Genomic DNA, 26926 nt, shown 5'->3' on the forward strand with positions numbered 1-26926 from the left:
TCTTACCTAAAAATACTTGTCCATCTGCCATACCCATGCTCATATTTAATTGCCTTTTCTTTGACATGAGGGTTTTATATCTTTCTATACTTCTACTGTTTGGGTTCTTTTATAGCATACTTGTTCGACATCCTAGTTCTCAAATGATTTTATTTTTTATGTTTTGATTTGATGTGTGTTGCAGGTAGGAAAATGTATTCTCTTACATGGGCATTGCAGTACATAAATCTATTCATGATCAATACTGGATATATCATTTTGGCCGGGCAGGCTTTGAAGGTATAGAATAACATCTAGTTAAAACATGTACTTGTTAAAACATGTACTTCATTTAGTTGTCATCAAGCATAATATATATTAACAATGAGCACTTTCTGTTTCTCTGAGTTTCAGTGCAATAATGACTGATAATTTCAAACTAACATGAATCATACCCCTATGGTGGAATCAAGTACACATGTAGAATAGGGAAACTCAAGTTAACCTCACTGAGTTGTAGTCTTTTTGCAGAAAGGCTCAACTATACTCTAAGTACCTCAGTTACCTTGTAATCCCATTAAACAATATCTCCTTCAATTATCCACCTATAGACTTACGATCTTGTGATATGGAGCACCTCTGATCCATCTGAATTACCTAGGTCTAGGTAATATTATAATCTTCCTTTGCATGTGGACCCTTTTGAAGGAGGTAAATTTATTTCAATCAAATCATGGGCTTCCACATTGCACATCCAAGGTTACCTCTACTGGACATATCCATGTCTTGCTGATTCAACTATAAGCAACAAACTGGAGGCCTTCATGGCAGCTGGGTCATTGCATAACAATGACCCGTTTGTTGATATGAGAAGAGGACTAGAGTTGAGGTATCTCTGAAACAAAAAGTAGCATAGATGTTTTTCTGTTGTCTTTTTTTTTTTTTTTTTTCTTCTGAAAAGTGACAATTTTATTGATACTATGGAAATTACATTAGAGACCAGCGGTCCCAACCTGCACTACATAGAATCAATTAAGGATGGCCAGGAGCATACTCCTAGACCAGCTTCAACCAAAGAAGAAAATCTACTAATTCATCGGCTACGATGAGGACCACGCTTCCATGCGCTACCATCATGTCAAGTAACTATCCTACTTCCCTGCCAGAATCTTCACCTAAAATCACAGTCTAGAAAGCCCTCCCCAATAATCCAAGGCACTACCCCAAGGCCTCAATTGAATCGAATCCAACAAAAATGCCATATTGGGGAGCCTCTCATGCAAGGCTTTCCTCAAAATAGACTTGTCATCACCATTTAGATAGTCATTTAGTTTGGTCTCCTAGACAAGCCATCAAAACCGAAAGAGACTTATCCATGCTATGCTGGATCTGGGACTCTAGCATATATACAACCCTGTAAATCAGGACTAGGACTTCCAAAGAGACGCTAATCGCAAACCGCTCCTCCACCAGACGGCCATCCCCCGCCAAAATCTGGAACCGTTTTTGTTTCCATCCAACACATAATCCAATCCCTAAATTGGTGACGAACTCCCAAAACAAAAGAGTAAGGGAGGATCGACTCCTTAGGGAAGCTGGTCTTTCCGGATCTTCAGGGGAAGCCATTCCATCTATGAACGGAAGCTGTCTTCAAAAGAACGGGGGGGTTTAATAGCAAACTTAAGGGCTTAGGAACCTTGAAACCTCCGCTCCTAGGGAAGAGTGCTAGGAGCCTAATGGTATGATTCCCCAACTACCGACGAAAGTACGAAAATTATTACATCCAAATACTTTAAATGCCATTGCCTTTTTCAACCCCAGGATCCACGCTATAGATTTAGCTATAGATAGGGCCAAACCTAGCAGACCTAGAATAGAACTTTAGGAGCCTAAACAATCTGCTAAATTTCTTCCTTGGACCCGGTTTGGAACCAAAGATAGTGACCAATTTGTTCATAATGAAAAGCTCTAGGAAACTTAACCCCCTGTCTGGGAAAATTGTACCTTTTTAAGAACCACCAGGGGCACGATTGGCGAAATTCCTCTTGGCATATGTGTGAGGTGCAGCCAGCAAGGCGTGCTTCCGCCTAATGCCAGGGGTACGTTTCTTAGAACTAACCATCAAACCGAAATAATCTACATTCCTCTCTTCAGGTCCCATCGCGCCTTTTTCGAGAATAGTTAACGACTCAATCTCGGGCTTCCCAAGAAAATTTGAATTTGAATTTGAAATCCCAAAAGAGCCCAACGGCTCACCAGGCAAGGGCCATGAGGTCGTCGGAGGCCGCTCCGCCGCTAAGGTGGAACTCGAGCCCTGGATGACAGATTCAGGGATTTCATTCAAGAGGTCAACCCCAATGGGATAATACTGGTCAAAGATTTTGGGCTTTACACCAGAATTAGGGAAGAGCCATCGAGGGGCTAGAATCTTAGCCGAAACGAAACTCATACAATTCTGATGGTTGCCCTCCATCTTGGTTTCTACAACCTTACCAAAGAGGCCCCCTAACGCCTTCACCGTAGAAACAGCCCAGGCATGCAAAGGGATGCAAAACGGAGCCTAATTGCACATCTACTTCCTGTAGACACCCAATTTTGTCAAGGCGGTATTAATGATAGGTGTTGCGAGAAAGAACCTTATGACTAGGGGTGGACATGGTTCGGTTCGGTTCGGTGTTGGGGTATACCCAAAACCGAACCATATATAATCGGTTCCCTGAAATTGGAACCAGAACCGAACCATATATGTTTGGAACCGAACCGAACCGAACCGAACCAGAACCATATATAATCGGTTCGGTTCGGTTCAGGTCTCCCCAACCTTCACCAAATGTAGATATTTTGCCTAATTGTATTTATAATCGGTTCGGTCCTGTTTATATATGAACTACAAAGACTAACATGCACGAATTTGGAATAATCAGGCAGAAATTTGCACAAATTTGGGCAATGCAAAAATTATATATGACCTACAAACATGCACAAATTTGGAATAATCAAGCACAAATTTGGGGGCTGAATTAAAATTTTAAAGGCAAAGCAACACGTTAAAGAGGGGTGAATTAAAAGGGGGTGGGGTGATTTTATCAAGCGATGAGGCATTGGGTTTTAAGGTGAGAGTCGGTTCTCGGTTCGGTTTTCAGTTCCGGGATCCCAAACCCAGAACCGAACCGAATTTCCATCGGTTCCAGGATATCAGAACCGGAACCGAACCATATAAATATGAAACCGAACCGAACCGAACCATATGTGCCGGTTCGGTTCGGTTCCTTGGTTCGAACCGGAACCATGTCCACCCGTACTTATGACGAGTCCCAGAGCACCAGTTGTGTTTCTCTCAATCTCTCTTTAGGGTATTTTTCTGAGAAGAAAGTGACTTTTGAAAGCCGTTTTCACAACCGAAAAGCCTGTTTTAAGATAACACCCGCCTTTTTCGGTAAACCAAAAGCTTGTTTTACGCAGCACCCGCCTTTACGGCATAAACCGGTAAGCTCATTTGCACACGGCATTCCAATCGGTAAGTTAACTTTGGGTCAGAAACTTCTGTTTACACTCAAAGGACACTTCATTTCCCGAAAGCATATTGGGAAGCTCCTGGAATAAGGAATCCAACGGATCTGAGTACGTACGAATCAGATTTAAATCGGAAAAGTTACGAACGTTCGAAACAAAACCGATAAAAAGACGAAAAATCACATTTTTCAATAATCGAGAAAAAGACAAAACATCGCGCTATACGGGGATGATGTCATCTGGATAAGACCAGATGACATCACCCAAACCAGGGCGAAATCCCAAATTTTTTACCCCCCCACCCTATACATAAGGGGGGGGGGGTTAAGTGTTTTTACACACAACTCTCTCCCCACCTCTTCTTTGGTTTTTACACCCCCCTTTTGGTGATATTTTCACCCCCCTGTTGGCAATCCCGAACCCTTGTAGAAATTCAGAAAAACCCCTAGTTGATTTGCTTCTTAGAAGAGAGAAAGTAGAGAAATACTAGGTAGCTCAAACCAGGTGTAGGCATTCCGCCGAAATTCCGAAGGTTCAGAGCGACATCTTTTACTTTTATGCCGTTGTTCGGCCGAATTTTGCAGAACTACGAGCTGCTTTTCAATAGCAGCGCCGTTGTTCTGCTGAAATTTTGACAACTTCGGAGTTATTAAGCCACACAAGCACCGTTACGCAGCCGATTTCTCGGCAACTCCGGAGCTTCCTTTATCAATACAGCGCAGTCTCGGCCATGTTTGGGTCTCCCTAAAGATACTCCTTCCCCACCTTAAGGAGGCAGAGGGGAGGGAAGCAATCTAGCCTTTGAGCACCTTTTGCATCAAAACCGCCATCCAAAGTTATGATAGCGACAAGCAGGGCACTGCCAATCCTCTTCCTTCTTTTTTTGCTCTGCTCTCATGCTCTGCTCCCTGTTGTCTTCTGAAGTAGTATATAGTTGACTAAAGAGGCTGCATCAGAATATGGACTGCCAAAGTTTTGCAGATAAATGATGGTTTATTGACAACATGTGCAATCTTGATGTGGGGCACGATTCGAAGAGAAATAATGCAAGGAATGGTAGGAAAATAAGCCAGCAGAAACGTGCCAAAAATTGGTCTGAAAATAGAAATCACGAGGATATCACCCTTGTGCCCCACCAGTTTCTTTGTGTCAAAAGTTGGATGACGGGTTCTTTTTTATTTATCTATATTTTGAAATTTTTTGAACAATTTAATGTTGGTTTTTGTAGGTCTCTTTTAGTCATAACCTTACAGCCAAAACATGGTGAGACATGAGATTCTTGTTTTAGGAATCTAGGAAAGCTTGGATTTTCTTTTAGGGCGTGTTTGGATGTAGGGATTCCTATTTTGTAGAAAACAATTTCCATGAAATATGAGAAATCCAGGGTTTGGTTTACTATTTTAACATGGATTTTGGAATTCTCGCATCAAGTTTTCCGTAAAAAATAGAGAAAGAAGAAAACCACCTTTGAGCAGTTATTTTCTTTACCAAGAAAATACAATTCACATTTTTTGGTTTAGGGTTATTTTTTACGATTTTGGATGTTGGTTTGTTTCCTTCTCCACGATTTTGTTGCAGGCTTGCGTAGAGGTGTCCGTAAGGCTAGGAGATGCGAGAAGGATAAGAAAGCGATCATGATTAATGGGAGAGGTGTCTGAGGGGGGAGTCGAGAAAAGCAAGGTGAGTGTCCTTCCTCTTCTGCCATGCCAACGTTCTCTGCTTCTCTACGTTCCCATCCCTTCCTTTTTGATGTAGACTTCGGCAGCGGAAGCTGTCCTTGCTGTTAAAGTATAAAAGGTTGAATAACGCCTCCTCCAATGGCTTAATCTTTTGGAGTAATTGGTTGTTTCAGATGGTATCAGTGCAAAGGTCCTGGGTTCAAAACTCCCTGATATTAAAAATCCACTTGTAATGGCCAACCCAAAAGAGGGGCCACATGTGAGGAGGAGTGATGAAGTATAAAGATTAATAGTGCCTTCTCCAACAGCTTAAGCTTAATTGGCTGTTTCATGCTTGCAATGAATAGGATTCAAGCATCTCTTGATTGTAGTAGGCAATCAATTTTCACTGTCAAGCACTGTGGAGCAAATTTGGATCCAATGCTCAATGACAGCACTCAACACCTCAAGAACTCGGATTCTTGCAGCAATCAAAGACGAGGACTTCCTTTGGTGGCCGGTGAAAATGCAGTCCAATGGAAACAAAAGGGATAGATCGAAGTATTGCCATTACCAAAGGGACTACGGCCATGACACCGATGAGTGTCACCACCTCAAAGAAGAGATTGAATTATTGATCAGAAGAGGGCATCTCAAGCATTACCTCAAAGAAAACGAGCACAATAGGAGATTATAGGAACAACAGTCCCCGCGGATGAAGGAGCCCACGCCGATCACGATCTCCAAGATCCCGCAGCAAATCAGCCACCCCAAGAAATCCCCCAGTTGAGAGGCAGCGTATCCAGCCTGCTGGGGTCATAAACACAATCGTAGGCGGACTGGCTGCGGGGGGAACACCATCATCCGCCCGAAAGGCATATGCCAGACAAGTTAACTCAGTTCATACCTCCGCGAAGAAGAGGAAAGTCGAGAATGAAATCTCATTTTCAGATGCTGACCTTGACGGGCTTATACTACCCCACGATGATGCCTTGGTCATCACTATGTTGGTGGCCAACTGGGAGTTGAAGAAAATTTTAGTAGACAACGGAAGTTCTGCCGACATCCTGTATTATAATGGCTTTAAACAAATGTGCATCGGAGAAGATCGGCTGAAGCCAGCCAACTCCGATCTGTTCGGATTCTCTGGGGAAATAGTCAAATTGGAAGGATCGATTGAACTCCCGGTCCTTGTTGGGGAACCACCCCGACAAGCAGTCGCCATGGTTAATTTCCTGGTGGTGAGGGCCACGTCGGCCTATAACGCCATTTTGGGAAGACCAGGACAAAACCTCCTTCTCGCCGGTGCATCTACCTACCACCAGAAGATGAAGTTTGTAACGCCGGATGGCGTAGGAGAGATCCGAGGAGATCAACCCCAGTCCAGGGAATGCTACGCAACAACCTTAAAGGGAAGAGGAGCGGCAGAAACGTTACCGATCGAATTGCTTGACCTCAGGGGCGAAACCCAGGTCACTATCAATGAAGCAACTGAAGAACTTGTCTCGATACCCTTATACGAAAATAAGGAGGACAAAACAGTTCGGATCGGCTCATCTTTGAATGGCTTCCTCAAAGAGGAACTTGTCGAGTTCCTAAAGGAAAATGCAGACGTTTTCGGATGGACCTCTACTGACATGCCAGGAATAGACCCAGAGGTCAGTGTGCACAAGCTTAGTGTAAACCCGACCTGGTTAGCTAATGTAGTCATGGTCGGAAAGGCAACGGGCCAATAGAGAGGAAGTTGAGAAACTACTAAAAGCCGAATTCATCCAAGAGATCAAATATCCCGACTGGTTAGCCAATGTAGTCATGGTAAGGAAGGCCAATGGGAAATGGAGAATTTGCATAGACTTCACAGACCTAAACAAGGCCTGCCCAAAGAACAGCTACCCCTCCCCAAAATAGATTAGCTCATAGACGCTACTGCCGGGCACGAACTACTAAGCTTCATGGATGCCTTCTCGGGGTATAATCAGATCCGGATGTATGAAGCAGACATCCCAGAAACATCGTTCGTAACGGACCAAGGGACCTACTGCTACATGGTCATGCCCTTCAGCCTGAAGAACGCTGGAGCCACCTATCAAGGACTCGTGAACTAACTCTTCAAGGACCAGATTGGCAGAAATATGGAAGTCTATGTTGATGACATATTGGTTAAGAGTAGGAAACCCCAGATCACATTGCAGACCTGAAGGAAACATTTCAAATCCTAAAGAACTACAACATGAAGCTCAATCCGGCGAAGTGCGCGTTCAGCGTCGTAGCCGGGAAGTTCTTGGGGTTTATGGTCAGCCAGAGGGGAATAGAAGCAAATCCCGAGAAGATCCAAGCCGTTATGGAAATGTCCCCGCCAACAATGATACGGGAAATTCAAAAGCTTACAGGAATGGTGGCCGCACTGGGACGTTTTGTCTCAAAATCAGCAGAAAAGTGCATCCCCTTTTTCAACGCTATCAAGGGAACCAAATCCGCACCCTGGAGTGCGGAGTGCCAAACTGCTTTCGTGGCGCTCAAGCAGTACCTCGTCTCCCTCCGCTGTTATCCAAACCGGAGTTTGGAGAAGAATTAATCCTGTACCTCTCAGTGAGTCCTGTGGCGTTGGCCGCTGTCTTGGTAAGAGAAGAGCATGGGCAGCAGAAGCCCATCTACTATGTCAGCAAGGTGCTACACGAGGCAGAGAATCGATACCACCGAGTGGAGAAATTAGTGTACGCCCTTGTTATGGAGGCCCGCAAGCTCAGGCCGTATTTCCAGGCGCACACCATTAGGGTCCTAACCGACCAACCACTCAGACAGGTCCTTCACAGACCAGACACCTCAGGTCGTCTCGTTAGATGGGTAGTGGAGCTCAGGGAGTTCGACATTAGGTACCTGCTGAGGCCAGTGATAAAAGCACAAATCCTGGCCGACTTCATCGTCGAATGCACTATTCCGACATCAGGCCATCTCGAATTTTATCTGGCCGGTCGACCGCGGATATGTGTCTGTTTCAAATAGAACAATCCATCATGGGTTTGGGCGGGCGACTGTCATGGGTCGGTCGACCGAAATAGGTTTTTGTGTCAAATTGTTTGAGCAAACAGTTAGTCCTCGCCGGGCGACCGCCATGTGGCCGATTGACTGCAACGGTAAGAAATTTGAAAATAGAAAAGGGCGCGCCCGATAGGGGCGGGCGACCGCCGTAGCCTGATCGAGCAAACTAGCCTTTGGGGCATTTTCTGCTTGACTTTTTCAAGCCAATAATTTACAGTTTTTCCCCAAACGGTCATATTTTCAAATACTCTATATATACATGATTAAAACCTATCTCTACAAGCTTTTGAACATTAAAGAAAGATCAAATCCCATTTTTCTTTGAGCTTCAACATTTTATTTCAAAAGCTAAAAACCTCTTTGATCTTCCATTTCTACATGTTATCAAGAGGCACTCCATAGGACTTTTCTTTTGCTATTTCATGGGAGTGATTGTGAGCTTTCAATGTTGTAATTAGCCTATTAAGAGGCATTGAGAGTTTTACATTTTTTATTTGTTCTTCATTGAGGGTCTTCTCTTTGGCTCAGAAAGAATTGTGAAGAAGAGGGTCTTCTCTTCGGCCCGTGAAGAAAGGTGAAGCTAAGGGTCTCCTCTTCGGCCCAAGAAAGGTGAAGACGGCGTATGAGGGTGTGTCATCTCGCCGAAGGCTTCGTGCAGATGGGCTTCGCTTTGACCCTTGAGAATGGAAAAGCAAGGGTTTGTTCCCTTTGGAGATGAAGGAGTCGAGTGTACGGCTTCATCATTTTAGTGGAGATCTCAAGGAGATAAACTTGGAAGAGTGGAGTAGGTTAAGTTGTGACCGAACCACTATAAATCTTGTGCCTTGTGGATGCTTGCTCTTTTCTCTCTCTCTCTCTCTCTCTCTCTCTCTCTCTCGCACGTGTGGTGATTGGTAATCTCTAACCTTACTTATGTTTATACTTTAATTGAACAAGGGTTAGTGAATGCACTTGAGTTAAATGTCTAAAGCCTAAATTGCATTATAATATCTATTTGAATAAGGGTTAGCTAAATGTGCATGATTAGAAAGTTTAATCCCTAGATATACCTATTTGAATAAGGGTTAAACTAATTAGTGCTTAATTAAATGGATTAATTTTTAATCTCCCATAATTAAGCTTAAAATTTCTAATTGACCAATTCACCTCCCTCTTGGATTGTCACACCTGTATTTCAGACCTTGTAGAAGAAATCAGGGAGAAAGCTCAGATCAAGGTCGCCGCATACCAAGAAAGGGTCGCTCGGTATTATAACCATCGGATGAAAGAAAGGGCTCTCAAGGAAGGATATCTGGTACTCGGTCGGGTAGAGGTTCCAGACTCTAGGAACGCCGGAAAACTCGCCCCCTCATGGGAAGGGCCTTACAGAGTTATAAGGATCCTACGCCCAAGAGCCTACCAATTAGAAAATCAATATGGAACACCGATCCTCAGGACATGGCACATGCAGAACTTAAGGAAATTCTATCAGCAAGTCTTGTTAGTTTTTCTTAGCTTAACTTTGTTATTTCGTTTTCTTTTTTTTTTTCAAATGTAGGAATAAGTGGAGACAATTCTTCTAAAAGGATGTAAGGAATTTAGCTTAATGAAATAAAGTTTAAAGTTAGTTTCAAAAGTGTTCCTATTATGTTCCTATGTGTTAAATATGTTTCTATACATGCTTGAAAAACATTAAATAATTTCAGTCCCTACCAATGTAGGCAAACTGATTGAACAAGGTAAAATGCTTGTCCAACCCTTAAAATGGGTAGAGACGAAGCTCATATATGCCTATGTTTAAAAAATTAAAAATATAAATCATATGGTTAACCTCATAAGGTTAACACCCACCGACCGAGTAGGGGGAGGCACTCATCCGACTCATGACAGGAGGATCTGATGCCCTGATCTACGGATCAACCAGATGATATAGGAGTGCGACCGAGGTTGATCATCCCGGATACCACCAAAAAATATCACTGGATAATGAGTTCCCTCCTCATAAAGGAGGGCGGGTCAGTCGACTTCGAATTGATCAATCGAAGAAAGACGACCGACGTGCAAAGCACAAAGGGAATACCCGTAAATCATTGCCTTTTCAAAGGAACGATAGAGCGTATCCCTAACTAACATGAGAAAAAGGGAACAGGACCGAGCGTCCGGCTCACTTCTCATAAAAGGGAACATGACCGAACGTCCGGCCCTCTTGTCATAAAAAGGTACAGGACTGAGTGTCCGCCATTCCCTTACCTGGGCTTCCCCCTTTTTATTTTGAAATAAGAACGAGAGAGGAAATAACCAGCGTAATAAAGAAAACCCCGCCCCTCATAGAGGAAAAGCAGGATGTTCATAAAATTAAAAACACGAGTCTCATTCGCCCCATAAAGGTGAGGAATAGAGCATGTGTATCGTATTCATATAAACAAAAAGAAGGTACTTATAAGCACCAGATCAACAGTGCCGATAAAAGGCACGGTTCTGCAAAGTATATGCCCCTTCATGGAGGCAAATATTACAGAGCAACAAAATAAATAAGTTTTCACACTTCAAGTGCACTCAAAAGGAACTTATAAAATTAACAGAAGAAAAGACCTAAGGATCTAGGTCGGTCACGAGCGGAGGATGAGTAATGACTGTATCGGTCTTTGGGGCAGCAACGCGGTCCACGGGGAAATCCGGTATGATTTCTAGAACTTGCCTTCTGCATTCGGCAAATCCCTTGACCTCGAAGTCGAGGGCATGGAAGGCTAGTTCAAAGCCGTACTCCTCGCTTTCTTTAAATTGGCAATCGCCCGAGCCTCGATCACCCCCCGATCCTGCACCAACTATTTGAGAGCCTCCTCTGATTCCTTAAGTTTCTTCTCGACGCCCTCTAGGTCCTTCCGTAGGGTTCTTATAGTGTCCTCATCAGTCTTTTCCTTCTTCAACTCTACGACTTTGGTCTCCAGAGAGCCATTCTTCCCCTCTAGACAGTTAACTACACTTCGAGCTTTAAGTTGTCACTAGAGCGTCCATGATACAGTTGGAAGCCATGGCACTGAGATCATTCATCTAACAAAGGATGTGGAAGTATAAGTTCATGCGGCATAAAGAGAAAAAGGAAAAAGAAAGGGCCCAACGGTGCTTACTTTCTTCTGCTGATGGAGGAAGGAGCGGCACAAAGCCCCGGAACTTAGCTTCCGTAATTGTTCCCTGTCACTCGGAAGCAAACTGCGTAGGGACATTTCTACCCCGACCCTCTGGTTATGAATGGCGGAATCTTTATCTCCGACCTTCCAAGAAGGGTTGAATGGTTCGCCCTGGACTTGGGCCTCCTCCTCTGTTATCTTGACGCGGTGAAAGAGGAGTTGTGTTCGCTTATTCCCGTCAACAGTAAAGACAGGGTTGAATGGTTCCTTACCCAAAATTTGCCTCAGACTTTTTCTCCAAAGATATGGAATTGGAATTGGAATTAGATATTGGGATCCTATTGATGGAATTGACCAACTGTGCATGAAAGTTCCGAGCCAGAGTTAAATTTGGTGTTTTGTTTAAAAGGTCTGTGATAGATGGTTTTTTGTGAAGTTGGAAATTAGCTTCTGATTGGATGGAGAAAATTTAAAGATAGCAAGTAGAATGAGACTTTTTGGGTAATAATTTATATGAACGAGACTTTATGGAGAACATTTGGTTTTTTGGAAAAAGAATGTGAATTGGGAAGATCTGGATGGTGGTTGAAGTATAGTATATATACATCTAGGTATTTACTGCCAAAATGGCAATGTAAATATGTGGTTGAAATAGTTGGTGCAACTGGGCTATACAACGTCAATTTCAGGTGAGCACCAAGAAAGAAGTAGATCCTCCAAGGGGATTGGATATTCACGAACACTCGATGATAGAAAATAGGAGAGGCAGTAGTAGTACTGGATAGATATCTAGGTGCTCTTGGGGAAGAATATATGTCGATTAATCTGTAGAGTAAGATATGCTCTATGAATGTGGAGGATTCAATAGTTTATATCATTGGCTTTTGGTGATTCAGGGTATGCCCTGAATTTCCGTACCTTATGCTATGTAATGATACTTGGGACCCCTGGTCCCTATTGTAATTTTCATAGTATCAATGAAATATGTCAATTTAAAAAAAAAAAAAAACGAATGACGAAGGAAAGATATGTAAAAGGATTCTTAACAGTTACGTGGCATTAATGGATGCTTGTTATATGTTATTGGGGACCTCGTGGTTGTTTCCATCACAAGTGTATTCACTATTGTTATCTTGATATTTAATGTTTGAAAAATATGTAAAAGAATTAAAATGAAGCCTATGAAAGTGACTATGATTGTTGAGAAAGTTGTAGAGAAACCAGTTTTTTCTTTTCATCATAAATTTCATTATTTCGGTGGGACATGAAGATCAAACCTGCTGGTTTTGATTCTTAGAATTCAGATTTTATTGAATGATTTTGAAGATTTGATACTTTGACATATGGTATCTGGCAGTAGATTGATTTAGTTCCAAAATTTGGCCCATTATTATGTGAGCCAGTTTAAACATGCAGGCCGGCATCCATAAATAGAGGGGTTACTAGTAGCTTCAGTCTCAAAAGCATGCACCCTTGTGCAGTCCCAACATGATGGCACCGAAGGATGATAAAGTGGTGGACGTGCATTCACAGAAGGGCCATTAAAAACATTATGGATCTACACTATTCCCATTCGATGTCTTGATGATAAGCTTGACACGCTGGCTAGTTTGTGAGTCTTTTCAAATGTTGATATGCTTAGTGGATGTCACTGTATTTGTCTTCGCCAAGAGACAAATGAAAGATGAAAGATTATACTAGTAGCTCTTCATTCCTCTCGGACTATCTTATGTACCTAATACACTCACACAAATGATGATTTCAAGTACTTCGACCATTTATTGCGCATTTATTGTTGTTTGTTTTGCTAGTATTTTGGTCTATAGCTTAGTTGTCAATTCAGTTCCATTTCTGATGGAATTTTATAGAATATTCTTTTTTGGAATGGCTTCTGGAACGGACAACCAAACAAAATATTCTGGTGGCAATTTTGAAAAATTCTTACCTAGAAGTGGTGTTCTAGAAATTCCTATTGGAACCCTATTCCATCTAGAATGGGCAATTTTCGTAACCATTTTAACCTTTAATACATTTTTCATGGTTGCTGAGGGACCAAAAAGGTGTTTCGCCCCTCTCAATTGGGAGGGTTAAAATCTATCAAAACCCCCTCTTTTGGTTTGTTTTAGGGTTTCGTTTGTTTCCCAATACCCTAAACGGAGGTTGAAGACCACCGTTTTCGTCATTATTCTGTGCGTGATGTCTAAGTTCTCTTCTACGACACCATCTTTGGTCTTAAAATTTTCATTTTCTCCAAATCTTATGGCATTGTTTCTAGAATGGAACATTGCAATAGACAGAGCACCAGAACATCACATTCCAAGTGAAGATCAAAACGACCACCGGAATGGAATTGACAACTAAGGTTTCTAGTAAGAGTGCATAAGAACATCTTGATTATGTTAGTTATGGAATTTTTCATCAAGAGAAACTATACATTAATTTCAAGAAGTGCACCTCTATCTGGGTTTTATAGCATGTATAGAAGTAGTAGACGTGGACCAATTAAACATATTGGTGATTGTAGAATGGTTAGTATGATAAAATATCATTCATGTGAGGAGTTTTCATGAGGTTTCAACATTTTATTAGTGTTTCCTATGCGTTTCCATCAATTATAATGTGTAGGAAGAATGATTTGTTTGTGTGGAGTAAGGCGGCGTAGAAGATCTTTTAGCTTGTAAAGCAGAAGACGACAAAAGCATTGTTCCTTGTAATTTCCTATTTCCTCAATGTTTTATGGTTGAGTGAATGCTTCACTAGGCAAAATAGGGGTTTTTACCAGTCAAGAGGGTCATCATATTGCCTTCTTCAACGAGAAACTTTATGAGACGTGTAAGCATTATGCTATGTACGACACTGAATTCTTCAGTGTGGTCTAGGCCTTAAGACACTAGCAAGAATATTTGATATATGAGGAGTTTGTGTCATATTGGATCATGAGGTATTTTGCACTATACAAGTGGAGTTTCTTTCTTAAGAGGTAGATACTTCTTTTCTTGAGAAGGATACATTTGTGATCACTCATAAGTTGAAGCACAAAACTATAGCAGGAGCATCCCCTGGGCAAACATCATCCTTACTTGGCTTCTTAGCGTAGTGGTCTTTTCATTCATTGGTAGTTGCATCAGTAGTTTTACTTAGTCATTTCTCCTAATATTTGAGTGCTCTTGCATGTCAAAATACACTTGTTAAATGTCTTTAGTGGTCTTTTCTTAACAGGGGTAGTTTAGGGAAGATGAAGTTTGTAATAGGCTATAAAAGCCAGCTTTCACTTTTGCTTTCATTAGTCTTTTGAATTGGATAATTGAAATTAGGAATTTGGAGAGGAAGATTCGTTTGCAAGAGAGAGAGAGAGAGAGAGAGAGAGAGAGAGAGAGAGAGAGAGAGAGAGAGCCCTCTTCTCAACTAGAAGAAGATTTGACGTGATGAATTTTGTGAAAGGAGATTCACAAGTTGAGTTTGTTTCTTCTGCTGTAATTACCTTGATGTAGCAAGGTTCTCTGCATTGCATCTGATCATGTAAGCATCCCCTTGCTTAGACCTGTTAAAGAGTATGTAAGGGTAGTTTAGGTATTATGTGTATGTGTGGAGGCTATTGTAGTCTTCGTACAAGTTTTACCTACTTTGGGCCTATATATACATCATTTACATGGGAGGACTCCTTAGTGGAGAATCCCTCACTCTTCTTCTTCTCCTCCTCTTGCCTTATCCATATTTCTAGAATGGTATCACAGCCAAAGGTCCTGCGTTGACACTTCCTGGATAGCAAAAATCCATGTGCAATGGCCAAACCCAAGAGGGGCCACTTGTGTCACGTGTAGGCCAAACCCAAAAGAGGGGCCACATGTTAGGGTGAGTGTTAACAGACTAAATAACGCCATCTCCACTAGCTTAAGCTTTTGGAGTAATTGAATCTGCCTGTAGCTACTGTTGTTAATACACACATTATCTTGCAGAATTTGTGAGCTGACGCTCCACCGCAGACAAGAAGTTTTCTCCATTCCCTAAGGGCAACTTTGTGGTTGAATTTGTCTTTATTTTCCCCCATGAAAAAGAGAAACCCTACTGACGGTTGTCTGATTTTGTAATTGTGTGGTTGAATTTGTCTTTATTTTCCACTGTGAAAAGAGAAACCCTACGGACAGTTGTCTGATTTTGTAAGCTTCCCGATAATTACCAGATTCTAATGTCCTGGTAAGAGCAGGGATATGAAATTGAATGTGTCTTGTCCAGTTACATAATTGCTGCCGTCAACTTCTCTATAATGATATCAAGAATGGATCGAGGGAGGAGATGGGGAGGGATGGAGTCTCCCTTGCAGGGGCAATCAGACTTGGATAAGAAATCAGCCGCGAGAATTTGCTGTTTGTGAGAGGATTTGGACGCAAAGATTCTCTGATTTCGCTCATACCAGATGAAGCAAATTGAGGCAGCAAATGCGATTTGCATGGCTGTAGTAGTTTAACCATTGCCTTTGAAATTCTTCCTGATCCAATCTACCTTATCCACTAATGTTTTCTTTTGCTTTCTTCTGTAAGAAAAACGCGATAAATTGACCACCAAATCCAGGCTGAGAAGGGGCAGTGGAAGAATAAATGATTGGTTGTCTCTCTCAGAATTGCATAACAGAGAGTCTCTCTGTTGTTGCCGAGGAAGAGTAGGCAATCACGGGTGTTAAGCCTGTCTTGTAAGGCCAGCCAGGTGATGAAGTTATGCCTAGGGATGTGCCTGTGAGACCAGATGGTTGTGGCCCAAGGCTGTTTTATGTGGCGGGTGTGAAGATGTTGCCAGGCACTCTTCGAGGTGAAGTTTCCGTTGGCATCGAAACATGTTTATCTGGTTCATGGATGGAGAAGATAGGGTTGGAGATGCTTGGGTGATGTGGGTTTGGTTTGGTTAACTAGATTATTTAAGAATATTTTGATGACTAAGAAGATGTCTGATGAGTGGAGGAAGAGTTCATTAATACCTATTTATAAGAATAAAGAGTATATCCAGAGTTGCACCATTTACCGAGGAATTAAGCTAATGAGTCACACCATGAAGCTTTGGGAGAGGGTAATTGAGCATAGACTAAGAAAAGAGACTAAGGTGTTAGAGAATCAATTTGGCTTCATGCTCGGACGGTCGACTATAGAGGCTATCTTCTTGATTAGGCGGTTAATGGAGAGATTTAGAGAAAATAGAAAGGAACTTCATAAGGTTTTCATTGATTTGGAGAAAGTATATGATAGGGTTCCCAAGAGTGTTATGTGGTGAGTCATTGAAAGGAAAAAAGTGCATACGAAATATGTTGATATGATTAAGGATATGTACGATGGAGCAGTAACTAGTGTCAGAACTACGGATGGCATGTCTAGTGAGTTTCCAATTACAATAGGATTGCACCAAGGATCAGTTCTAAGCCCTTATCTTTTTACTCTAGTTATGGATGAACTTACGGAGGGTATCCAGGATGACGTGCCGTGGTGTATGTTATTTGTAGATGACATAGTATTAATTGACGAAATCAAAGCAGGAGTTAATGCTAAGAGTTGTGGAGAACTACTTAGGAATCCAAAGGTTTTAGACTGAGCAGGACTAAGACAAAGTATATGGAGTGCAACTTTAGTAATGTAAGGAGGCATGGCGAGGATGTAGTAAATATGAATGGACAGGAGGTATTTAAGAGGGATATCTTTTGCTATCTTGGTTCAATCCTACGTAAGGAAGGAGTTTAGGATCCACCCCAGATCACATTGAGAATTGACTGGCCCCAAGGGGTGCCAAGGCTGATTCCAGAAGTCAATATTTGATCCGTTCACCATGATGTATCAAATGAATTTCATGGCTTCGTCTCTGTTTTTTAGAATACTCCAGGCTCCCCAACCGGGGTTGTGAGGCAATTTAAGGAGCCAGAAATTCGTTCCCCTAATGTACTTCTTGGAGAACCACTGGATCCAGAGGGAATGGTTGTTTTGGAGGATGTTCCACACCAATTTTAGTTGGAGGGCCTTGTCGACATCAGTGAGCTTTCGAAGACCGACTCCACCTTCAGCCTTTGGTTTGCAGAGAGTGGACCAAGCAATGGGGTGGAATTTTTGATGAAGATCGCAACCAGCCTAGATGAAATTTCTGCAAAGCTTCTCAATGTCTTGAAGGATAGAGGTTGGTATATGAAAACCCATGGACCGGTAGATTTGGAAAGAGTGGAGGACTGTCTTGACAAGTTCAATATGGCCGGTTCTTTAGAGAAATCTGTTTGGCCATGTAGAGATTCTCTTTTTGACCTCTCCCAAAAGAGGTTGGCAATCTGAAATTGATAGTCTTGAGGTGATGAAAGGGATACCCAAGTACCGAATAGGTAGTTTATGTTAGAGTATATTCCCTGGAAAGCCAATAGAATGACATTTTCTAATCAATAAAGATTTATTTCATGACTTGGGTATTTACTTTTATGAATGTGTATGATGTGCTTATTTTATTGACACATGTTCGTCCTTAGGTAGCATAGTAGAAATGCCATACTCAAAGGATTTACAGATCTAAGGGAGCAAGGAGATATGGCATCTCGGTTCTATGCAAGCCTTAATAGTTCCTAGTTGGGAAAGAGACTGAACATCTCTTTCTGTATACAACTACCACCAGTCTTGCCTACATGCATGTGACGTGAGATGACTTATCTTGGTCATCTGGGTAGTAGACCCTAAGCAAGAAGAGTGGGTACGACGATTGGATCGCGTAACCAAACCGGATCAAATAAAGAACAACTTGTGGACAAGAAAGTATATAGTTGTTCTTCCAAACAGGACCCTTCACAAGTCCTTAAACCTAAGGGATCTTATTGGTCTGCCAGTCCGTTGTAGGGTCTTAGTCTATCTTATAGTGATTCTATTTTTAAAGTCACATTCGGATAGAGCTATATCCTAGAGCAAACCTCCGAGACCAATAGTGATACTCAACAAGGGATTCTTCGCCCTAAAATTTAGGGATTGACATCTACAATTTTGTCAGAGCGGTAGGCCTATTAAATAGCCTGGCCAGGCGGATTTGATACAAGTTTTATGAAACATTGAATTATTTTCAAAGGATTTTACAAATGCATTTTGAGGACGAACACTGCTTGACCAAAATGGTATACTAAGAGTGGGCTAACGGGGTAAATGGTGTCCACCTCCCGTATGACTCAACTCAGTAGATGTGGTTACGAAGAAAGGACTTGCACATACATGATGTGATTAGGGGTAAGATGATCTGACGGTCATCTTACGTCTCGATGGAGGCCACTGACATAATGCGAGTGTAGTTTAACTACAGAGTGAGATGGCAGTGGGGCCTACCATAGGGTTCTGCAGGATTGACTGTCGGATCCCTGCGACGATCCCACTCACAACTCGAATGACCCGGTAATATCCAAATGGATCAGGGTTCCGCATTTTATGTAATTGCACGGACGGATATGATCCGTTAGATTAATGTGGATATTAATTAAATATGTACATACATGTCTGTTAGGAAAGTAATAAAAGACAGTAAGAATTTTTCAAAGACAAATTGGAGCCGAAATAACTCCTATTAGATGTGAGTTATTAATCGAATAAATTATTAATTAATTATTTAATTATTATACATTATTATGTATTATTAATTTGATTAATAATTATCATAATAATGTGTAATCCAAATGAGGATAGTTATTCCCAAACCAGTTTTGCAAAAGTTGCGGAATTGGAATGGAATTGAGAATTGGGATAGGACTACACATTTGGATAAGGTTTGTGGGGTCCACAACAATCCTAAATCAGTTGGAGAGCTGGGGAAAAGAGTTCCAATTGCTCAAGGACTTTGAGTTGCATTCAAATTCCTTGTTGGATAAGAATTGCTAAATTGTTGGATCTACAAAGCAAGCAATTTGTTTCCAACACCAACTCTTATAAGATAAGGCCACAAGGGCTGGAGGGAGGCTTCCATACATGTTCTCCCATGTATCTTTAGTGTCCCCACATAGCCTTGGAGGTTTGGGAGGGTCCCATTCACTCGAGGAGTCTCAATTCAAGTCGGTTTCTCAATTGGATTGGAATTGGGAGAGAGAAACAAGAATTTATCAAACAAAAACTCTACTTTATATAAAAGAGAGGGGAGAACAAAATTTCAAGTGTGGAAAATAGTTTTCTATCTCTCTCTTCCAATTGAAATAATTTAAAAAAGAAAGGCTTCAAATCAATTTTTCTATTCTCTACAACAAAGGTACTGATTAGATCAGACCTTAAATAGGTGAATAAGAGTTATTCACATCCACAATAATCTAAGCAAAGAAAAAAAATTCATCGGTTCAACTTGCGGGGTCCGCGGCGTTTAAAATGATCGCAACCGTTCGAGGAGTAGATTAAGCAGCGTGATTCCTTGATTTCTTCTTCAAAGAGGTATTTATTTATGTTTCATTAACTTAGTTAACTAATCTAGACTCTAAGATCTTGGGCAAAAGCAAGATCGAAAAGAAAATTTTAAAGTTCTATGTGTTTTTGTTCCGCTGCGCATAGCGATCTTGCCGGAAGGGGATAACCTTCGTTCAAGTGGTATCAAAGCAACTAGGGCTTAGATTAGGGGATTAAATTAACCAAAGATAGATCATGCGGTATATCCGCTGTGAGTCCGAACGTTCTATCCCGGCTATCCGAGGTTGTTAGTTCGTAATGGTAATTAATCCACATATGGACTGTTGTGTAAAGAACTGTAATTTCGATCTACTCATTGTGATTTTTGATCTGATCAACCTTGATGGTTAAAAAGAAGACTTGAATACGAGTTCAACGCATCAAGAATCATCAAAATCCGATGAGCGGATTGGGAGATATGATTTTTACAAGTTAGGGCAAAAGTGCCGCCTTTTGCTGATTTTTATTTCGGGAATTGCATGTTTTATTTCGGAATGGCCCCAAAGTTGTGAGAAAAATTTATAGCCCAAGATTAAAGTTTTGAAACATTATTTGGGTGTATTCTAAGCATAATCAGTAGTTAATATGGTAGTCCGAATATTTTTCTCCTACTTAAAATATTCAAAAAATTATGCTATTCTGAAAGGGTTCCCGAAAACCACTATTTTGAGCTTTTCTCGCTCAAACGATTTCGTTTTTGTGCGAAATTTTTTGTGGGGACTTCTGACATCATAAGGAATGATTATATTAAGTTTCTTTAGATGTCAGTAGTTTTTATTGCTGAATTAAAAATTATTTAATTTAATTTCAGCATGAGTTGATCTGTATTGGTAAAAGTTGGGCAAAAAGGATTATTTGACCTCTATCCATGCATGAGATGCATATGGATAATATTTGTGGATGTTTGTTATTTATTTTTATAGTTTGATATTGCTGAAGTGTAGCAATTAAAAATCCGCAATGTAATAATTAATGATTTATTGGTTTATGTATTCTCTCTGGGCAGTTGTGCGGACAACTGGTTTCCCATGGAGAATTTCTTTTGATGTACATATTATTTAGGCCAGTGTAGGACACTATGGTAGTTAGTTTCTTTTCTTTTTACATCAGAAGTAATGAAGAAAGAAAATTGCTCTTGAGGTGGTCAACGAAGAATCAAAGAACTTGGACATGGCGATGCTTCAAGAAGGCTATAGATGATGGTGGACCTCGATTTTATCGATTCAATGGAGGGCGGGTGCATCCTTCATGATTCCTACTGATCTAAGATACTTCATATGATGAAGTATATCAGTACCATTACCTTTGAAAAATCGCCTTGAGGTCGGCGGATTTTTCCTATTGCGAATAGCTAATAGTTGCCCAAATTTCACCTTTAATTTTGGTAATATGGAATTATGGGGATTAACTAACTCTAAAATGTTTAGATAATTAGAAAAAGGTTAGTGGGAGAATCCCTATAAATCCAAGATGCTAAAATTAAGCTTATGGATGTGGTTAGTTTACTTTTCTGTGGTTTGGATGAGTGATAGATGATTGCATTTTCCTTTCCTTATGTATGTATTTCCATTGGATGGTTTGTTTTAGATGCATGCATAGGAATAAGTTTTTCCCACTTAAAGAAACCCTCTTTATAAAATATTAAGTTGTAAATGTGGATTTAAATCGAAAGGATTAATCTTCATAGCCATCTATTGGTTGGCTAGTTTAGAGAACAAGACGATCATATGCCAAAGCAGAAGCCGATCTTAATTTTCTATCTAGAGTAACTAATAGATTCCTATAAGGATAAGGGATATTTGCAAAATACATTAGTCATATGCCAAAGCAGAAGCTAATATGTTTTATAAAATTGTTCCGAGGCAATGGGTGTTAACTTAACCAAGCAAAGAGTGTTGATGCCCAAAGGATAGATACACTGTGATGCTTGGAGGCTAAAATCAAATCAGATATCATATTAATAATATGATGGATTAGATGAATCCACTCGAGCATCCGTTGCCCATTGGAGAAATCATGTTATTTCTCTCGATTTATGTGTTTGAGGGGACATAAATGTGACAAACATTGGGCAGTACCATTACAGATCAAAAACCTAAATATAATGGTTACATGTCATGATAAGTCTAAAATGGTTAGTCTTGTTAATTTTATGCCTCATTTCCTTTATATTAGATAGGGCATTCTTCAATCCATTAGCTAGGATTCTTAAGGACAACAAACTTACTGGTCCAAATTATGTAGACTGGATGAGGAACTTAACTTTAGTGCTCACGGCAACGAAAGTTCATTAGGTCTTGACTACTGAGGCACCTTAGTTGCCTGGTCTCGATGCTCCCCAGGATGTCAGGGACAGAACCACAAAATGGCATGAAGATGACCAAATGGCTAAGTGCTATATCCTTGGGTCGATGTCGAACGTGTTTCAACAACATATCAGAATGGCTTCGTCCATGGATATTATGCACAATCTTAGGGAGATGTTTGGACAACAAAATCGCAGTGTCAGACAAATAGCGATTAAGGGTCTGGTTTCCACTAAAATGGTGGAAGGAACCCCAGTTAAAGATCACATGTTGAAGATAATGGGCTATCTAAATGAGCTCGAAGTTTTAGGAGCCATGTTAGATGCTGAGTCGCAAGTCGACATGGTGTTAGCATCCATACCAGCATCATTCAATAACTTTGTCACGAATTACAATATGAGCAAACTGTCAATGACGTTGACAGAATTGTTGAATCATCTTCAATCTATTGAGGATCTTCAGAAAAAGAATAAAAATCCTCTTTCTTAGTTGAAGCTAGTATAGTCTCAACTCCCAAACCAAAAGGCAAGGAAAAAAGAAAAGGAAAAGGTCAGGGTCCTATGAAAAACATTTCCAAAGTCATGAACAAGAAAACTTTCAAGAAGAAGTCAACCAAATCCAAAGATGCATGCTTCCACGGTGGAAAAGTTGGTCACTGGAAGCGCAATTGCAGGGATTACTTAGCAACCAAAAAGAGCAACAAGACTTCTGAAGGTATATTGCAAATCTTTGTTGCAGAAACCAATTTGATTGGTCCTGCTTATTCCTGGTGTGTTGATACTGGTGCAACCTCATATGTATGCAATTTTATGCAGGGGTTCAGGAAAAGCAGAAGGTTGAAAGCAGAAGGTTAACTAAGGGTGAACTCTACCTACAGGTTGGAACGGATGCAATGGTTGCAATCCAAACTGTGGGTGATCTACTACTAGCATTTTCAGGAGGATATTTACGTTTAAATAATTTTCTTTATGTACCTTCCATTAGAAGAAATTTGATTTCAGTTTCTAAACTATTGATTGATGGTTATTCTGCAAGTTTTAATAAAAGTAGTGTTTTCATCAAACATGGTAATTATTTGATCATAGAAGGTACATTAATTGACGGAATATTTATAGTAAATGCTTTGGAAAATGTAATTAACATTGAGGATATTCCTATTCAGAATATTCCAAACCTTAAAAGGGCAAGGATTACGACCAATCCTGCACATCTATGGCATCTTCGATTAGGCCATATTAACCTAGATAGGATTACAAGATTGGTAAAAGATGGTCCATTGGATTCTATCCAAGTGGAACCTTTTCCTACTTGTGAACCATGTCTTCAAGGTAAAATGACCAAAATTCCCTTTAAGGGCAAGAGTGGAAGATCCCAAGATTTGTTGGAGATTATACATAGTGATGTATGCGGTCCCATTTCTCATCCGGCAAGAGGAGGGCTCATATACTTCATGACTTTAACGGATGACCATTCAAGGTACGGATATTTGTACCTTATGCGACGTAAGTCTGAGACCTTTGAAAAGTTCAAAGAGTTCGAGAGTGAAGTAGAGAATCAGTAAAATAAAAGAATAAAGACTCTTTGCTCTGATAGAGGTGGAGAGTATCTCTCGGATGAGTTTAAGGATTACTTAAAGGAAAATGGAATCATCTCTCAATGGACCCCACCTGCAACACCAGAATTGAATTGTGTTTCAGAACGTAGAAATAGGACTTTGTTGGACATGGTCCAGTCTATGATGCGTTTCACAGAAGCACCTCTGTTTCTATGGGGATATGCCTTAGAAACGACGCTCTGTCTTAAATCGAGTCCTAACTAAATCAGTACCATCTACTCCATATGAGATATGGACAGGCAAAAATCCCTCATTGAATCATATGAGGATATGGGGGTGTTCCGCACATGAGAAGTGCTGATAAGTTAGAGATAAGAACCGAAAGGTGTATTTTCATTGGATATCCTAAGGAAACAAAGGGTTATATATTCTATAACCCAAGCGAGCAAAACTGTTTTATAAGCAGGAATGCGGTAATTTGGGAAGAAGAGTTCATCCAAGATACTGTCAAGAGGGACAAGATTACCTTGGAAGAGCAACCTGAAACTCCAATAGAAAGAAAAGACACCGAGCAAGAGCCCACTATACCTATACAAACACTCTGACGTAGTTGAAGGGTGATCACACAACCTGATAGATTAGTCTACTTGGGTGAAAAATATGATATGATTTCAGACAAAAACGATAATGATCCCCTTAACTACAAAGAAGCGATGTTAAACATTGATGCGGGAAAATGGATGGAAGCTATGAAATCCGAAATGGACTCCATGTACACTAACGAGGTCTGGACTTTAGTTGATCCACCAGAGGGCATTAAGCCCATTGGATGCAAATGGATCTTCAAGAGGAGGAAAGGCCCTGACGGTAAGGTAGAGACCTACAAAGCACGGTTAGTGGCGAAGGGATGTAGTCAAAAGGCTGGAATTGACTATGAAGAAACCTTCTCACCAGTAGCCATGCTAAAGTCTATTAGGATTTTTATAGCTATCTCAGCACACTATGACTACGAGATATGGCAAATGGATGTTAAAACCGCTTTCTTGAATGGAAACATTCAAGAGGATATCTATATGATCCAGCCAGAAGGTTTTGAAGTTGCTAGAGAAGGAAGTCAGAGAGTGTGCAAGTTGCAAAGATCCATTTATGGATTAAAGCAAGCATCCCGCAGGAATCTTCGTTTTGATCAACCAGTCAAAGAGTTTGGCTATACACAAAACGTGGATGAGGCATGTGTTTATAAAAAGGTCAGTGGGAGCGCTGTGACATTTCTTATTTTGTATGTAGATGACATTCTACTAATTGGGAATGATGTTGGAATGTTGTCTAATACAAAAGTATGGCTATCTAGTACCTTTGCTATGAAGGATTTGCGTGAAGCGTCTTATATCCTTGGCCTTAAATTGTTTAGAGACTGTACGAATAGGACACGTGGACTACCACAGGAAACTTACATAGATAAGATATTGACCAAGTATCATATGGCAGATTCCAAGAAAGGGTTAATACCGTTTAGGCCCAATCAAGCTCTCTAAGAAGATGTCTCCTAAGATATCTGAAGAGAAGGAAGAAATGAATAGAATTCCCTACGCTTCGGCAGTGGGAAGCTTGATATATGCCATGTTGTGTACAAGGCCAGATATTTGTTTCTCTGTAAGTGTGGTTAGTAAATATCAATCAAATCCAAGTCCAGAGCATTGGACAACAGTTAAACATATCTTTAAGTACCTCAGAAGAACTAAACATTACTGTTTAGTATATGTAACAGACGAATTAGTCGTTTTTAGATATATTGATGCGGATTTTCAGTCAGATGTTGATGACATGAAATCCTCATCAGGTTTTGTCTTCACCTTAGCTAATGGAGCCGTTTCATTGAGGAGTTGCAAGCAAGACACCACGGCGGACTCCACAACTGAGGCAGAATACATCGCTGCAAGTGATGCGGCGAAGGATGCGGTATGGCTGCGGAAATTTATAGATGAACTTGGAGTCGTGCCCTCTCTTGAGAGACCTGTTACGCGGTATTGTGATAATAGTGGGGCGATCGCTCAAGCAAAGGAATCAAGGTCTCATCAGAAGTCAAAGCACGTCCTTCGCAAATATCATGTGATACGAGAGATTATCGACCGAGGGGATGTGACCATAGCTAGAGTAGCTTCAGTGGACAACGTGGCAGATCCTTTGACCGAATCCCTTGGTCAAAAGGTATTTGACAAACATCTGGAGGGAATGGGTCTACTATATATTCATGACTGGCTTTGAGGGCAAGTGGGAGATTGTTAGAGTATATGCCCTGGAAAGCCAGTAGAATGACATTTTCTAATCAATAAAGATTTATTTCATGACTTGAATTGGTATTTACATTTATCAATGTGTGTGATGTGCTTATTTTATTAACAAATGTTCGTCCTTAGGTAGCATAGTAGAAATGCCATGCTCAAAGGATTTACAGATCCAAGGGAGTAAGGAGATATGGCATCTCGGTTCTATGCAAGCCTTAATAGTTCCTAGTTGGGAAAAAGACTGGACATCTCTTTCTGTATACAACTAGCACCAGTCTTGCCTACATGCACGTGACGTGAGGTGACTTATCTTTGTCATCTGGGTAGTGGACCCTAAGCAAGAAGAGTGGATGCGACGATTGGATCGCATCATTGAACCGGATCAAATAAAGAATAACTTGTGGACAAGAAAGTATAAAGTTCTTCCAGACAGGACCCTTCACAAGTCCTTAGACCTGAGGGATCTTATTGGTCTGCCGGTCCGTTCTAGGGTCTTAGTTTATCTTATAATGATTCTATTTTTAGAGTCATATTCGGATATTGCTATATCCTAGAGCAAACCCTTGAGACCAATAGTGATACTCAACAAGGGATTCTTTGCCCTAAAATTTAGGGATTGACATCTACAATTTTGTCAAAGCGGTAGGCCTATTAAATAGCATGGCCAGGCGGATTTGATAAAATGTTTATCGAAAAGTTTTATGAAACATTGAATTGTTTTCAAAGGATTTTACAAATGGATTTGGAGGCCGAACACCGCTTGACCAAAATAGTATACCAAGAGTGGGCCAAGGGGGTAAATGGTGTCCACCTCCCATATGACTCAACTCAGTAGATGTGGTTACGAAGAAAGGACTTGCACATACATGATGTGATTAGAGGTAAGATGATCTGACGGTCATCTTCAGGGTTACGTCTCGATGGAGGCCACTGACCTAATGCGAGTATAGTTTAAGTACAGAGCGAGATTGCAGTGGGGCTGACCATAGGGTTCTGCAGGATTGACTGTCGGATCCCTGCGACGATCCCACTCACAACTTGAATGACCCAGTAACATCCAAATGGATCAG

At 40.8% G+C, this 26926-nt stretch overlaps 1 protein-coding gene across 6 annotated transcripts in view; it reads left to right on the forward strand.

Annotated features, from left to right (window-relative positions):
- The window catches only part of LOC143856567 (putative proline transporter 2), a 55051-nt gene that overhangs the window by 18367 nt on the left and 9758 nt on the right, over positions 1-26926 (forward strand). For 5 of the 6 annotated variants that reach the window (XM_077366828.1, XM_077366826.1, XM_077366824.1 and 2 more), the window contains exon 3: positions 185-279. In XM_077366828.1, the coding sequence (XP_077222943.1) occupies positions 185-279 (95 nt within the window). Of the gene's footprint in view, positions 1-184; positions 280-9367; positions 9669-26926 lie in introns of those variants that run through there. The other variant, XM_077366827.1, reaches the window with a different exon arrangement.

This window comes from Tasmannia lanceolata, unplaced genomic scaffold, assembly GCF_043159265.1.
Source record: "Tasmannia lanceolata isolate RefF3 unplaced genomic scaffold, GAP_Taslan_0.1 ptg000023l, whole genome shotgun sequence".
In the NCBI taxonomy this organism is placed as follows: Eukaryota; Viridiplantae; Streptophyta; class Magnoliopsida; order Canellales; family Winteraceae; genus Tasmannia; species Tasmannia lanceolata.